This window comes from Hibiscus syriacus, unplaced genomic scaffold (assembly GCF_006381635.1).
Source record: "Hibiscus syriacus cultivar Baekdansim isolate YM2019G1 unplaced genomic scaffold, ASM638163v2 tig00111238_pilon, whole genome shotgun sequence".
Lineage (NCBI taxonomy): Eukaryota > Viridiplantae > Streptophyta > Magnoliopsida > Malvales > Malvaceae > Hibiscus > Hibiscus syriacus.
Window position 1 is genome coordinate 1,966,496 of NW_024063030.1, and position 14,294 is coordinate 1,980,789.

The following is a 14,294-nucleotide window of genomic DNA, read 5'->3' on the forward strand; positions in this document are numbered from 1 at the left end:
CTTTTGGTTTGTTATACATTAGATGAGTTATTCTCATTGTATGATGTAGGTTTCCCCAAAACCCAACACTTTCATGCCATTTGGCAGTGGAGTGCATGCCTGTCCTGGAAATGAGCTTGCAAAGTTGGAGATGCCTATAGTGACCCACCACTTGGTTTCTAACTTCAGGTATATTGTTTGAAACCCAAAGTGAAAAATAATATTTGTCAATTTTTAAGGGAATGTTCTACTATATGATTGTTTTTGGACAACCCTTAAATGATATTCTTGTTCATGTTAGTATTTATTTAAAAAAGTTTGGGGAAGAAAAAAATGTTAATTTTATTTAAAAAAACGTTAATTTTTTGTTTATATTAGTTTACCCTAACATTAAAAAAAGTTAGTTTTTTGTTTTTATAACTAATTTTAAATTTTTGATTTCTTTTTTTAAAAATATATCATTATTTATAAGAATTAAAAATAAATATATTTTAATTTATTAAAACTATGATCAAATTAAAAGAATATATAAATAACATTGACTATTTGTGTAATTATACCATTCAAGTAAGTCTGTAACTGTTGTTAACAGGCCACATGTGTTTTTCGTCATGTCTGTTAAAGGCGAGTGACCGATTTATAACAAATGATAACATTACTGACGAATTTGTAACTTTTGAAACATCAGTAGTGAAAACGAAAATGTACTCAAACATTAGTGACCATTGAAATAGTTTACCCTTTAAGTTTTGAGTGCAGCGATGTACGGAGTTGCTCTCTAGTGACTTCTTCATATGGTGCCACCAACTCTCTGCAGCTCGATGTCTGACGGGAAATGATCTATGATGCCCGATCAACGTAAGATTGATTTGTCAAACATCACAAGAAAAGATGAGAAGATCAAACTAATAATATCATACACAGCGTAGATACAACTACTTAAACTCAGAATTTCATAATACTCCATTTAACTATCACGTCGATATATTCAATAATTGAAGAATATTTAAATTTCAAGAGATACAGTCTAATAAATTGTTAAGATAAGAAACAGAAGGATAGGAGTATTATTGCCAAAACCATATAATTAACTTGTAGTAAGTAGGAAGGAGTAACAAAATTTTGGATTTCAGCAGCTTGTTAACCTTTCCTCTTAGAGTAAAGATTGAATAGTATGACTATAATAATCGAAAAATTAAACAATTCAATTATCATAATTTATAAATAAAATGTTTGATTGTAATTAAAAAGTTAACTGCATTTTTAACGATATAACGATCTGAATGTAATAATCAATTAATTGAGAGATTTTTTTGTAAATTTTTAAAATTTAATGAGACATTTATAGTTTTACTAATATTTGATAGACTTATAGTGTAATTTAACCTTTAATCACTCTACATTGTTTCAGTTGATGGGTTTCATTATGCCGATAATAGCCCAAAAAGATTGTGCTAAAGGGACGAGAAGCTTAAAATAAACCCAAAAGTACAGAAACACGAAACCGCCATTTCGGGAGAGAAATTGAAGGAAATATAGATTGCAATCAGCAAATCATCGCAAAAAAAAAAAAAAAAATCCCAAAATCCATATTGAAAAAACCCTAACCAGGGAACCTTCTCTTAGAAATAATCTAGAACGTCTCCGATTGTGAAAGTTTATGTAGCTTTTGTGTTGCAGATTTATAGAGGAATCCAAGGCAAAAATTTAACGATGGCTATGGAAGTAGAAGAAATGGAGAAGGCGCGAACCCGGAAACGGCCTCGTATTGGTTGGGACGTGGCACCGTCTCGTCCAGAGGTTGGTTCTTATCAGGATCCAAAAGCAATAAGAGAAAATGATAATAGAATTAGGGTTAGGGTTAGAGCATGGTCAGATTCAGAAGGGAGAGAGCTAATCTAAAGAGACAGAAGCTGTTCACTGAGTGTCAAATAAGTGTCTGACCTTTTTGCGGTGGGAAATGTTTTGTAGGAACAAAAAGCTTTGGTGACGTCTCGACGTTCATCACCGCCCAAAAGGGATGATGATCATGAAGGCCATTACGTATTTAATCTCGGTGAAAATCTCACTCCAAGATGTAAGATCCCCCCTTTTTCAGTTATTCACTTTTATCTCTTGCATATATATGATGCAATTTTTTTATCAATGATTTTTGTAATTATGCTTTGACAGATAAAATTCTTAGTAAGATGGGTGAAGGTTAGCTGTCAAAGTGCTCTGCTGTGAGATCTTTTACTTTTTGTGATTCTGGTTGTAGCACATTTCAGCCAAAATTGCTAGTGTTGTAGGCACATTTGGCCGAGTTTTGGAATGTTGGGACCGTCAAAATCGAGAATATGTCGCAATTAAGGTAGTTAGAAGCATACGAAAATATCGTGATGCAGCAATGATTGAAGTTGATGTTCTTGAACATCTAGCTAAGAATGATAAAGGCACCTCACAGTACGTGTCTTCCCATTTTCAGTTTATGGATATTGCATCTGTCTCAGTTGTGCACTTAACAGACCCTTTTGGTTACTTCTTGCAGCTTTGTGCAGATTCGGAATTGGTTTGATTATCGTAATCACATTTGTATTGTAAGTATTCAATCAACCTTCTTCTAAGCATTGTGTGTTCCTTTTCAGTTGTGTATGTGGAATTTTGGTATTGCTAACTCTATTTTAAGAAAGAGATTAGCTTAAAATTTTGCTATGAAAGAAGTTGCTGAAGTGTTGAAGTTTATTGTTCTTTTAGAATTAATGGTGCTTGTTTCCTCAGTTTGCTTTGACCCTTTTTAGGCGAATTAGTTGAAACTCGAAGCTTCTGATGAGATCATTGAATATGTTCTAATACCTGTATTTTGTTTTTTTCCTTGTGGACTTCATTCATGTAAATTGAGACTAAACAAAAACCTTCTTGTGGATGCATTTTAATGGTGTTATCAGGTATTTGAGAGGCTTGGACCAAGTTTATTTGATTTTCTAAAGAGAAATAAATACTGCCCATTTCCTGTGGATCTTGCTCGGGAATTTGGACGTCAGCTTTTGGAATCTGTAGCATGTGTGGATTGTTCTTGCCTCCTATTCATCATATCTCATCTTCTAACCACCCACCTTGTTCTGTTTCTCGGCCTATTTTTCTTGTTCAGGCTTAGTGTTGAGTCACTTATTCTGTCCGTTGTTTTTAACAACTTTCTATGCTTTTAATATATCTGACAGATATGCATGATTTACGCTTAATCCACACTGACCTGAAGCCAGAAAATATTCTTCTTGTATCTTCTGAATATGTAAAGCTTCCTGGCCGTAAGGTATTTGGCCTTCTATAATCGATGATTTATACCATTTTAGATTTGGGGTACAAACTCAGTTATGAGTTATGACAATGAAAATTCTTGGAATGATACAGAGGAGTTCTTCAGATGAAACAAATTTCAGGTGCTTACCAAAGTCAAGTGCCATTAAGCTGATTGATTTTGGTAGTACTGCATTTGATAATCAGAACCATAGCTCCATTGTTTCCACGAGGCATTACAGAGCCCCTGAGATTATTCTAGGTAACCAATTATTGTGTTGGAAAATAAGAATGTCGTTTTCCCTTTGTTTTCTTAGAGTTGTGTTCTATTCCAAGTGTAGAAACTCATCTGTAGTCTTCAACTCTATTCCTGCGTTACAGGATAGGCAAAAGTATACTTTCCAATGGCATACTTCCAGGTGCCATTTTAGTTAAGGATGAATGTTCTAGAATCACATTACAGAATGATCTAGATTCTAGAATGTCTACCTGAAAAATACTTACGGGAGATTTATATAGCCCCTCCTTTTTAGTAACATGTCTTTTGAGTATGTTCTATCAATTCAATTGCTTGTCTGGATTATTAGTTTTATATTTTATTCTGTTGGCTCCTTTTTACCAAGTTTGTTATACTTATGTTTTGAAATTACATTTTGACACTTTCAAGTTTTAAGTGGCACAACTTTTTTTTGACACAAATATATACGTTTGTGCAGGTCTAGGTTGGAGCTATCCGTGTGATCTGTGGAGTGTTGGCTGTATACTTATTGAATTATGCACGGTTGGTCCGGTATTTCTTGAGACACATTTAGTTTCATTCATGTGTGGAACATGGATCTTACCCTGAATTATGTGCAGGGTGAGGCATTATTTCAAACCCATGAGAACTTGGAGCATTTGGCGATGATGGAGAGGGTTTTAGGACCTCTTCCTGAGCATATGATTCGAAGGGCTAAGTAAGTTCCGTAGTTATCTTTTAATCTCGTAATCAACTGATTGTAGTACATGTCTCACCTTAGTTTGGTTTTTACCACAGCCGGGGTGCTGAAAAATATTTCAGGAGAGGCTCTAGACTAAATTGGCCTGAAGGAGCAGTATCTAGGGAGAGTATTAGAGCTGTTAAGAAGCTTGATCGTCTGAAGGTGTGATTTCATTTTGTGTAACAAGTGACATGCTTGTTTTTGTTCCCTGATCAAAACTTGTATATTTCAGAATATGGTATCACATCATGTAGAGAACTCAAGATATTCACTGGCCGACCTGTTGGAAGGTTTATTGAAGTATGATCCATCCGAACGTCTCACTGCACGCCAAGCTCTAAATCATCCCTTTTTTAGGTACCCAAGTTAAGTGGAAAGATTAAATTAATTGTTTCGTAGTGCATGGATATATATTTATGGGAGACAAATGGCGAAGGCCTGAAATTTTGAGATTCCCTTTGTATGTGTATATTAATAATGTTGGTTTATCGAAATATAGTTGCATCTTCTGCGAACTCCTTTCTCGACATTTCTCGGTTGGCTTCAAGCACTGAGCTAGGTGGGTGTCACATCCCACCCTTCGTTTGGCCTTACTGGCAAGCTATCAATTAGGTCCATAGTTTTTTGCTTTGTGTAGGATTCTAGGCTTGATATTTATATTCACAATTGAGGGATTCTTAACCGCGGATGCATGTTTGCATCGCTCCACAAATAGCAAATTCAACTCGGTTGTTTTGAATCTCCTAAATCCCACATGATTAATGCGCTCTCAAGTTATTACATTCTTGGCTCTAATCTTCTTGTTAATAAAAATAATCCACCAATACTTCGGTCATGGTTAATGGAAATAATTTTTGGGGAAAACGCCGCTCAACATGAGCCTTAATGCAGGTAGACGTGTGCATAATTATCAGATTAGGAATGTTAAACGAGAAGCTAAAAAAATATATAATACCTAACACGTGCAGAAAATAATCAACAGGACTTTGCATATGTGAAGAGAGGGGAGAGAGAGAGGTCACATGACAATTTGGTTAGCCATGGCTACGATTGGTAGCTTTGCTTTTATGTGAATAGGCATTTGGGTCAACTTTTTTAGGCTTCCGTTCTGATATAAATATGATATCGGGCTTCCGTTCATTCACTATTGCTCAAATATATGATAAACAAAAAGAATTGCGTTTTGAATTAAACTACTACCGGATTTTGCAAGAAAAAAATGTCAGAAGTATGATATAAATATGATATCGGCCATCCTGACTACGGTGCGAACTTGAGAAACTAAGGCATTACAGTTATTAACTAAAATAAAGCAAAAACAAGCAAAACATTTACCACAAGAATCTTTAGTCGATATTAGGGATGATAATCAATAAGCATGAGAAAGGCATCTTTTGTGATTTCGATAGGCTAAGAAAACTGAATACTAGTTTTTCTCAGTCGAACTATGGTCTAAGGCGGTGATGGTTATAAAAGAACCATATGCTTCTCATAAATTACATCCAAAGACCAATACGGACAATGCTTGCCACTTTACAAAATTATCAACAAAATCTTCCAGGTTAATAGAGAAATAGTTTGAAGAACATAAGCTTTCAGCAATCTGCATGCCCGCTGACTTGGTTCATTCTCAAACTTTTGCTATCAGTTTATAACCCTAGAACAGCATCTCTAGGCAAGCTTTCAGAACCAGATATCCCATTGCTTACATTGTATGATCTGACGAGATATCATCCTCTGAATCAGGCACAATAGTTTCAAGGGCGGAGTTGACAACTGGCCTTTGCCTCGACCTATTTTTTGTGCCAAAATTTCCACTTCTTACAGCAGGATGGCTATCAACTCCAGCCAATCTCTTACTCCGCCGTGATCCCATCGACATGTGTTTCTTATGGTTCTCATTGTTCAAATTTTCATTTTCATCCGCAGAACTTCCCAAGTTGCTACTATTGTTGTCATCGCCATCTGTTCTGCTACTATAATCATCATCATCATCCTCTTTCTCATTACCATTATCACCAGCTTTTTGTAGCTTGTTATCTTCAGTGTCACTACCCATGGAGTTTGCTTTCCCATCTGATCTGTCTTTTGAGACAGAGCCCTCCACATCTGAACCTCCATTGGAGCCAAAAGTTTGTCTTGGAAGCTTCTGCCCCTGGCTTTCCACCTCAATTGTCTTCCTTCTCCTGTATACAGATTGAAGCCACAACCAATAAATGGTTAAGCCATCCAAGAAAAACAATTAGACTAAATCGGTTGTTTAATGCAACTGTAACCTCCCTTCTGAAGGATATTCCTAAAGGCCATTTCAGTTCAAGCAAAAGGTTTGCTAGTACATAATATACATTGGGGGTTTTATAGCAATTTCATTGAACCAGGACACAACAATACACAAACAAGTATATATTAAGCAACTATCACAAAAACCAGAGAGGGGCAGCGGACATGCCCAGTGGCCGTCAGTTTAACAGTTCTCATAACGAAATAAATAAATAATTCAGTTTTGTTTAGAGATCCTACTTAGAAACCCAAACAGAAAGAACTATGCATTTTTTACATGTAATAGAAAAATATATGATTAAGTCAGTAAAGATAACTAAGAAGATGAAGACAAACAACCAATATAATTAGATTAAACAAGTCTTACTTTGTTATTTCTATAGCCTCGTCGATAGCGCGATCATATTCATCTGCATGATTATAAACCCATCATAAATCGATCTTTGTGCTTTTGATTAAAACAAATGCTTTAGTTTACCTAGACTAAAGCACAATAAGATCAGTTCAATAGTAAGATTCAGCTACATCTGACTAACCAGCCTAAGCCTTACCCTATGTTTGATCAGAGTGTTTTCATCCCACAATTGGAAAGACTGGCTTTAAAGGGAAGGGAAGGTGCGAATCCACTCAGTTTCCTTCCCTCCTATTTCCACCCTACCAAATGAAGGAAAGAACCTTCGTTTTTCCTTTTAAAAAGTAGAACACAGATTATACTTAACTATGGCTAAACCCATTTAAGAAGATGGCCAAAAAAGAAAAATAACTCGTGTAAGTTTCATCATTCCCAATCACCCAACATATAAGTGAAGTCATTAACTTGACCTTTCTAGCGAGCATGTCATAATTCAGTTAAGCTAAAAAAATATATATAGCAATTTACACATGTTTATAGCAAAAAAGATGAAATTCATCAATAATCTATGACAGATAATTGGATTGGAACAATTGCAGGAAAGAAGTTTCCATCATACCAAAAGTGTAACTGACAGGCCTACGATTGCGACATGTGCGGGTAATACCAGCACAAGAGGAACTTCTAAAGCTACTCAGGAGCATCTCTTGCCTTTTCTTCCGGTTCAGTGCCCTTTCTTTCTTCTATATTACATAATATTGAACATGTTTACTAACATATATACCAAATAAAACAGAAACACAAGAACAGTGCGATACACCAGATTTACTTGAGGATAAAAAAAAGACCTGTCAAACTTACCTTTTGAAATTTCTCCACAACAGGAATGACATCATCATTGATAGTCTTGCCAATAGCAACTTCCGCTGCAATCTTGCTAGCCATTAGAGTATCCTTCCGTTTACAGCAAGAAAGAAAAACATTACATATCATTTTCATTTCGAAAGAACAAATAAATATTGTGAACTTACCACAACTTCACGAAATTCCTTGAAATCCACTGCAAGGGTTTCCCAGTGAGAACAGACAGTTGGCAAGGTTAAACGTGCTTTCCCCTTAGCTTTTGATTGAGGCTCCATCTTTTTAACTTCCCTGTATAATCTATACCCAAAGACTGTATTTCCATCATACCTACAAACAAAAGAGAACTCATCAACACAAATCATAGGACTGATTTTACAGAATCCATAACACAGTAAAGAGTTACCAATATGAAACATTCCCGTTTGCCCCTATCTTCTCTTTTCGGAAGCAAGAAGTTTCTTTATTACTTTTCATAGCATCATTAATGTATGACACTGCATCGTTTTGCTGTAGAATAGAAACCCATACAGAAGTTAAAATGTCATAGAATTACCACATAACATTCATCTCAAATTTTCATTTACTGAATTAAAAATTGGACATTGATTGTGGGATGATGCAAAGAAACCATTCCAAACAACGCATGGATGAACATAATGATGGATAGAGAGGCGATCACTTGTTCAATAAAAAACTATAAGGAATTCAAAAGGATGATAGATTACATCTGCTCGAATTTCGCAAAGTGCTTTTAAGAGAAGCAAGCGGCTTGTTGGATCAAGTTCTTTGTATTTAGATATCTCCTCTCTGCAAAACAATAAAACAACAAAGCAAGAGAGCTCATTCAAAGCATGATCTACCATTGAGGATTAAGTGTGGAACTGTGGATTTATCCATTAAAACAAACAGACTATTATCACTAATACCCATTGCGAGCAGTGAGCAGAATCTCTCCCTCAGCAACCTGCAGTAATGGACAATAAAATGAACGATCATAAAACTCATCAAGTCATTCAGACTGCCCTAAAGTTGGCATATCCAGTAGCAAAGTTTTGCCTCACCCATGGCCACCACATTGTAAGTTTTTTGCAAAGTGCAGTCATCCATCCATCAGAGTCCTTCAACAATTTACTCAAAGGGGGCGTCCCCTGCCAACAAACATTTTAATTTAAGACATAGTAAAGAGAAAAGAAAAACTCAAACATGAAACCTTTTATATAGGAAAGAATCACAAATCATAGAGCAATAGCTTTACAATCCAACAAAGAGCAAATACATTACTTAGTAAAGGTAGTTTCTAGTGCCAATAGTGTAAAATGTTTATATACAGGCTCAACTCAATGTAATTATAAGCAATATCTACACTACGAAATCACATTTTAGGAAAACAATTATAAAAGATTCTAATTCGGCACTTATTAATCTACAAATTTATCAAATTCTAAGAGAAATAACAGAACCATCAAAAGTCTGATATGAAGTGCAGCAATTGAAGCATTAGGTTTAATCAGCCCTAACTCGATCTCTTCCGCCGATAGCTTCAAATCACTCCCTATCACAGGCTCAAAAACCTGTCAAAACGGACGATCAATTACAAACACTGATCTCTGTTCTCTCACATCATGATCTAAGTTTAAACAATGTGTTCTGAAACAAAAGGAAAAAAAATATCGCTCTTACAATAAGGAAGTTGAGAACCGAGGCGAGTTCCCATCTACCACGTAGCTTGGCGACCTCCGACTCGATAGACGAATCGTCCAAAATCAAGACCGAGTCATTTCGGGACCCCTTGCCTTCCACCGGCACCTCTGCTTCGGGAGTGGGTTTTCCTCCACCAACGACCATATCTATAGAGAGAGAGAGAACAAAGATAAAAGGATTCACAGAAGAAAATAAAAGTGCCGTTTGATAGAGTGCGTGTGAGGTTTGTCGAGGGTATTGAAAGAGAGGGGAGAGGAGGGGAAAAGTACGAAAGTTTCCCGCCTAAATGAATATTTCTCAATAGTGAATCTGATGGCAGATTAGGAACTTTTAGGGTTAATTTTTCTTGGGACTGTCAAATTTCAGGATTTTACCTTTGCATTTCCCTCACTACCCTAGCACCGTTTAATAACTTAGGAATCATCTGCATCTTCCAAACTCATCTTTGGTGTCATTTGATTTGGTTTAGTTTTTCTTTTCGAAATGATCGGGTTCAATTCAATTGTTTAATTTTATTTTATTACAAAATTATTATTATAATTATTAACATAAGTCAGGCTGTATAAAATTATTACAAAATTATTATTATAATTATTATTATAATTATTAACATAAGTCAGCATACCAAATATATTATAAAGATGTATTCAATGATACTATTTATAACAACCAATAACAGTATGTCAGTTATATATAAATTTTTTTCTCCGAAATTTGCTACTTATTTTCGAACTACATTTGAACTTTAAGCTTCCACTTCGTACTTCCTTTATGCCAGAATAGCAATAATAGCTATAGTAAGAGTCAGAAATGGATTCAAAGAAGCCAAAGTAGCAGGCATATGTATATTTTGACATGCGTACACCTTCAAATTGCTCAATTACTTTTATCAGGAACCTCGTATTAGTCGAGGAAAATCCAACTTATTTGAAAAATGCGCATTTCTTGTTTTATTTATATTCAAATTGGCATATACATATGCATACCCAATGAGTCAATATTGCGATAAAGCCACAGATAAAATTGCACTGCACCCAAAGTCTCAAGTTCAGGAACCTTTCTTTGCAAGTGTGGAGTGTGTATGAAAGTCATGTGAAAGTTTCTCCATTCTTTAGCAAATTTGCTCTGCTTTGATTGAATAATCTCCATTCCAAGAAAATACTTTGTACCAAGATCTTAGATTTCAAAGTTAGCTGCAAGTTGACTTTTTAGCTTACTGATTTCTTCAAAGTAATCTCTTGTTATGATAATGTCATGAACATAAACGATAAGGATAACATTTTTACCTTTTGATGAAACCTACAAGAACAATGTGTGATCTCACTAGCACAGACCGTATCCATAGTTAATTACAGCTTTGTTAGACCTTTCAAACCATGTACGAGAAGACTGTTTTATGTCATACAATGACTTCTTTAGCTTGCATACTTTGTAGCCATTTGAGGAATTCTCTAAACCTGGAGGCATCTCCAAGTACACATCTTCATCAAGATCCCCATTTAGGAAGAGGCCAATCTTCATTTACTGCCAATGACAGTAATACTTTAACTGTATTTAGCTTATCAACAGGTACAAAGGTCTTCTGGTAATCAATTCCATTTGACCGGGTGAACCCTTTTGCCACCGGCCTTGCTTTAAATCTTTTAACACTATCAGCCCATTATTTTCTTTCCTTGTGGTAATTCAGTGAGTACCCGTGTTGCATTACTCTATAGTGCATTAATTTCTTCTTCAACAACCTTTTTCCATGCTGGATTTTTCAATGCTTCTTGGACTGACCTGGGAATTTGTATGCTGTCAAGAGACATAGTAAATGCTTTATAAAATGGTAGTAATTTTCCATAGGCTACATACCTCTCAATAAGATATTTAATGCACTTTCGAACACTTTCTCTGAGCAATAGGCAGACATAAAATATCAATAAAAGAAACAAGAGTCTTACTATGTGAAGATTCTATACCTGTGTCAATTTCTGAGGCAAAAGGATCCCGTTCAAGTTCTTGACAATTTCTTGTATGTGTGATGTCATATGTATTCTCTGTGGGTCAATCCTTCCTAGTATATACATAAAGTACCAAGTACACGGCTATATCCTACTGATTTCACTAGCCCCATCTTTCCCAAACATTTGTTTCTTGTCCTGTCTTTTTCGGTAGACTCACGCGACCATCACAGCAGCCTCTTCTCATGAGATTTAGCTATCAAATTGCTTCACAGATATATAGATATAAGAATTTTCTTTCAGTTTGCAAAATTTTAATTTGAGAATGAACTGACTGTTTTTTACATAGGATATTATCCATAAGCAAATAGTCTGGTACTCCTACAAGCTGTTAGGGACTGTATCATTTGCTTCAGCCACACTATCAATTCTTGCATCTATGTATTCCTAATTGTGAAGACAAACAACAGTAATATTCTGTCACACTGGAACAAATGTTCATCTACAGCTGGAAAAGGCTAATTCAAGAATATTGGAGGCATCATGCATGGTTTTGCTTGGTTGAAAAACAGCTTTATGAGTTATGAGCTAACTGCTATTTTTCATTTTCAGTCTGAAGCAGGGAAAAAACTTCCATTTTTCCTTGTGATTAATCTTGAGGTACGCATGTGGATGCATTTCTACCTACTTTATCAGCTAATGTTCTTAACACACCTGCCATAGACATGAAATTTTAACAATTGCATAAGATGGAAAATTCTCTTCTGTTTTAAAAGCCTAATCTTGAAGAAAACTAACTATTAAAAGCTGAAAGTTGTTTGCTTGGGACATATAGGTTTGAGATCATTATTGGTAATGACGCTTAGGCCATATTTCTGAACACAAAATGATGTGCTCATAGAAAGAAAGGCTAATCCTGAAATACGCATGTATACAGTGGATGATATGAAGACTAAAGTTGCAAATGTTGAACAAATTTTATTGCTGTGGAGTGTGGGTGATCAATGAAGATCATGCTCTGACCTTTAGATTCACTTTCTACTTTTCTCCTAAGCATACCGACTTTGGTGGTTAACAATGGGAATATTTGTGGGGGGGGGATTTTTATGGAATTAATTTTCACGTTGCGACAAATTTACTTTGGTTTTTCAAAGAGGATATATGTTTTGGCGTCTTTCTTTCAGATTCCTGCAAAACCGAACTATAGTTTGGTCCTCTACTATGCTGCTGACCGGCCTGTGAATAAAGATTCTTTGCTGGAAAAGTTTTTGGATGGAACAGATGCGTTTCGTGATTCAAGATTTAAACTGATACTAAGCATTGTTGAGTTATGGAATGCCATGTTATAAACATCTCGACTGGTTTTTATCTATTGTTTTAATGCTACTGAAAGGCTTAGTTGTTGCTAAATGCACACAGGGGTGCGTGCAGTTGGAACAAAAGTCTGCCTACTTGGGAAAGCTGTTTCGTGCAAATATTTCAGGCAAGACAATTTCCCGGAGGTAATTCAATCTAAGATTTTTTCTATTTTCTTTGCCTCGGAAGGCAAGCTAGTATTGCTGAATCTACAATTTATTTTAGGTATGAAATTGATGCACTTTGTCCAGGAACTACAAATATATGAAAACAGAGAATTTCATGGTTTAATTAAGCATGCATAAGCGGCATGGGATCAAGTGGGAGCTTGAATGTAGTTTATTCCTCATGCCAAGTCGGGGATTTTATTTTAATCTTGTAGGCCACATAGTATCACGATCTAAAGTCATTTGATATCTCTATATCTTAGTTCCACAGCAGTGATATATTCTTCAATGATCTCTAATATATTTCTATTTTAAGTTTTTAATGCCTCTTGTTGTAATTTTCCAAAGTTGACAAGCAATTCTAGACTGGTATGAAGTTTTATTGATTAGTTAGATAAGGTCTTTCCGATCCTCCTTTACTGTTGCTGAATCTTCTATTATGCAGATTGACGTGGACATTGGATCATCATCAGTAGCAAGAAGTGTTATTGGCCTTGTCCTTGGATACGTCACAAGCTTACTAGTATATCTTGCAATACTAATAGAGGTTTGTGCTTGTTCATCTGAGAAATTGAACTGTATGAGGAATTAGCTGTGAAACTTTGGGGCATGATTGAGAACTATCTGCTGAATATTCTCTTCTCAGTATTCAAAACTGTGTTCTGGGAACAAAAAGGGGAAACAGAAAGCAGTCCTGATTGCATAGAAATGCAATAGAAAACTTAAGCTTAGATACCGATGAAATGCGGAGTATATATTTAAGGCAATGTTGCTCGGATTCTAGGCAGTGTTCGACTGAATCGAGTGAGGCTTGAATCTGCCATACCACCGGATGGGTGATGTTTTCCACTTCTACTCTCCCTGTCTTCAAGCATCTTGTGCTCCAAGGTTGCCATAACTATGACTAAACTCCAGTTTTCAGCATCTCCTGTGGTGCAGTACAAGACTTATTCGATAAGTTTGGCTCCCAAAAATTTTAGTGACATTTTCAATCCCGAATTCTGTATCTTTTAAGTATGAAGTTTACTTGCTCCGAGAAGACTAGCATTGGGTTCATATTTGATCTGCCATATTTGGTAAAACCCGTGGCTAAAGAAACCACGTGAATTTACGTTTCAACAATAACATTTTCCCCCTTCCAAAGCATGAACGATATTATGTTATTTTGTACAAAAAGTTTCCCACATTCATTGAGATTCTTTTCAATGCCCTTTGGGTTTATTGCAATCTTTTAATTCAAAATCATTTGTTACAATATTTTGTTAAAAAAGAAACATATTTTCTTGAATTTAAATATTTAAAATAATTATTTAATCAATTGATAATATAATATTTTAAGTTCAATTAGAAACAAAGTGTAATAATATATTTTGTTTTATTTTTCTTGTTAAATGTTTAC

The 14,294-nt window shown here is 35.4% G+C and overlaps 2 protein-coding genes across 4 annotated transcripts; one reads left to right on the plus strand and one right to left on the minus strand.

The window, feature by feature from the left end:
* The first annotated feature begins 1,507 nt into the window (after positions 1-1,507).
* On the plus strand, positions 1,508-4,747 carry LOC120157140 (serine/threonine-protein kinase AFC3-like). Of its 2 annotated transcripts, XM_039168386.1 has the most exons (12): positions 1,508-1,779; positions 1,951-2,056; positions 2,152-2,178; positions 2,268-2,421; positions 2,507-2,555; positions 2,904-3,018; positions 3,177-3,268; positions 3,367-3,514; positions 3,969-4,033; positions 4,111-4,208; positions 4,289-4,394; positions 4,465-4,747. In XM_039168386.1, exons 1-12 carry the CDS (start codon positions 1,693-1,695, stop codon positions 4,600-4,602), a joined length of 1,185 nt encoding a protein of 394 aa, XP_039024317.1. In that variant the 5' UTR covers positions 1,508-1,692; the 3' UTR covers positions 4,603-4,747. The 2 variants fall into 2 exon arrangements, with proteins under 2 accessions (XP_039024317.1, XP_039024318.1); XM_039168387.1 differs by lacking the exon at positions 2,904-3,018 and having other exon boundaries at positions 1,763-1,779; positions 2,152-2,421.
* A 1,111-nt stretch (positions 4,748-5,858) lies between these two features.
* On the minus strand, positions 5,859-9,618 carry LOC120156971 (DDT domain-containing protein DDR4-like). Of its 2 annotated transcripts, none has more exons than XM_039168235.1 (11): positions 9,409-9,618; positions 9,193-9,299; positions 8,790-8,880; positions 8,655-8,692; positions 8,454-8,535; positions 8,132-8,235; positions 7,896-8,055; positions 7,726-7,818; positions 7,484-7,607; positions 6,880-6,922; positions 5,859-6,418 (listed from the first exon to the last, which is right to left on the minus strand). In XM_039168235.1, the coding sequence occupies exons 1-11, from the start codon at positions 9,571-9,573 to the stop codon at positions 5,938-5,940; spliced, it is 1,488 nt and encodes a 495-aa protein (XP_039024166.1). In that variant the 5' UTR covers positions 9,574-9,618; the 3' UTR covers positions 5,859-5,937. The 2 variants fall into 2 exon arrangements, with proteins under 2 accessions (XP_039024166.1, XP_039024167.1); XM_039168236.1 differs by having other exon boundaries at positions 8,790-8,876; positions 9,189-9,299.
* Between the last annotated feature and the right edge of the window lie 4,676 nt (positions 9,619-14,294).

Coding starts and splice junctions, on each gene's coding strand:
- LOC120157140 (XM_039168386.1), top strand. CDS start 1,693: ATGGCTATGGAAGTAGAAGAAATGGAGAAGGCGCGAACCCGGAAACGG. Junction 2,422..2,506: donor AATGATAAAGGCACCTCACA/GTACGTGTCTTC, acceptor TACTTCTTGCAG/CTTTGTGCAGATTCGGAATT. Junction 4,209..4,288: donor CATATGATTCGAAGGGCTAA/GTAAGTTCCGTA, acceptor TTTTTACCACAG/CCGGGGTGCTGAAAAATATT.
- LOC120156971 (XM_039168235.1), bottom strand. CDS start 9,573: ATGGTCGTTGGTGGAGGAAAACCCACTCCCGAAGCAGAGGTGCCGGTG. Junction 9,300..9,408: donor CGGTTCTCAACTTCCTTATT/GTAAGAGCGATA, acceptor CCGTTTTGACAG/GTTTTTGAGCCTGTGATAGG. Junction 6,923..7,483: donor GCCTGTCAGTTACACTTTTG/GTATGATGGAAA, acceptor ATAATCATGCAG/ATGAATATGATCGCGCTATC.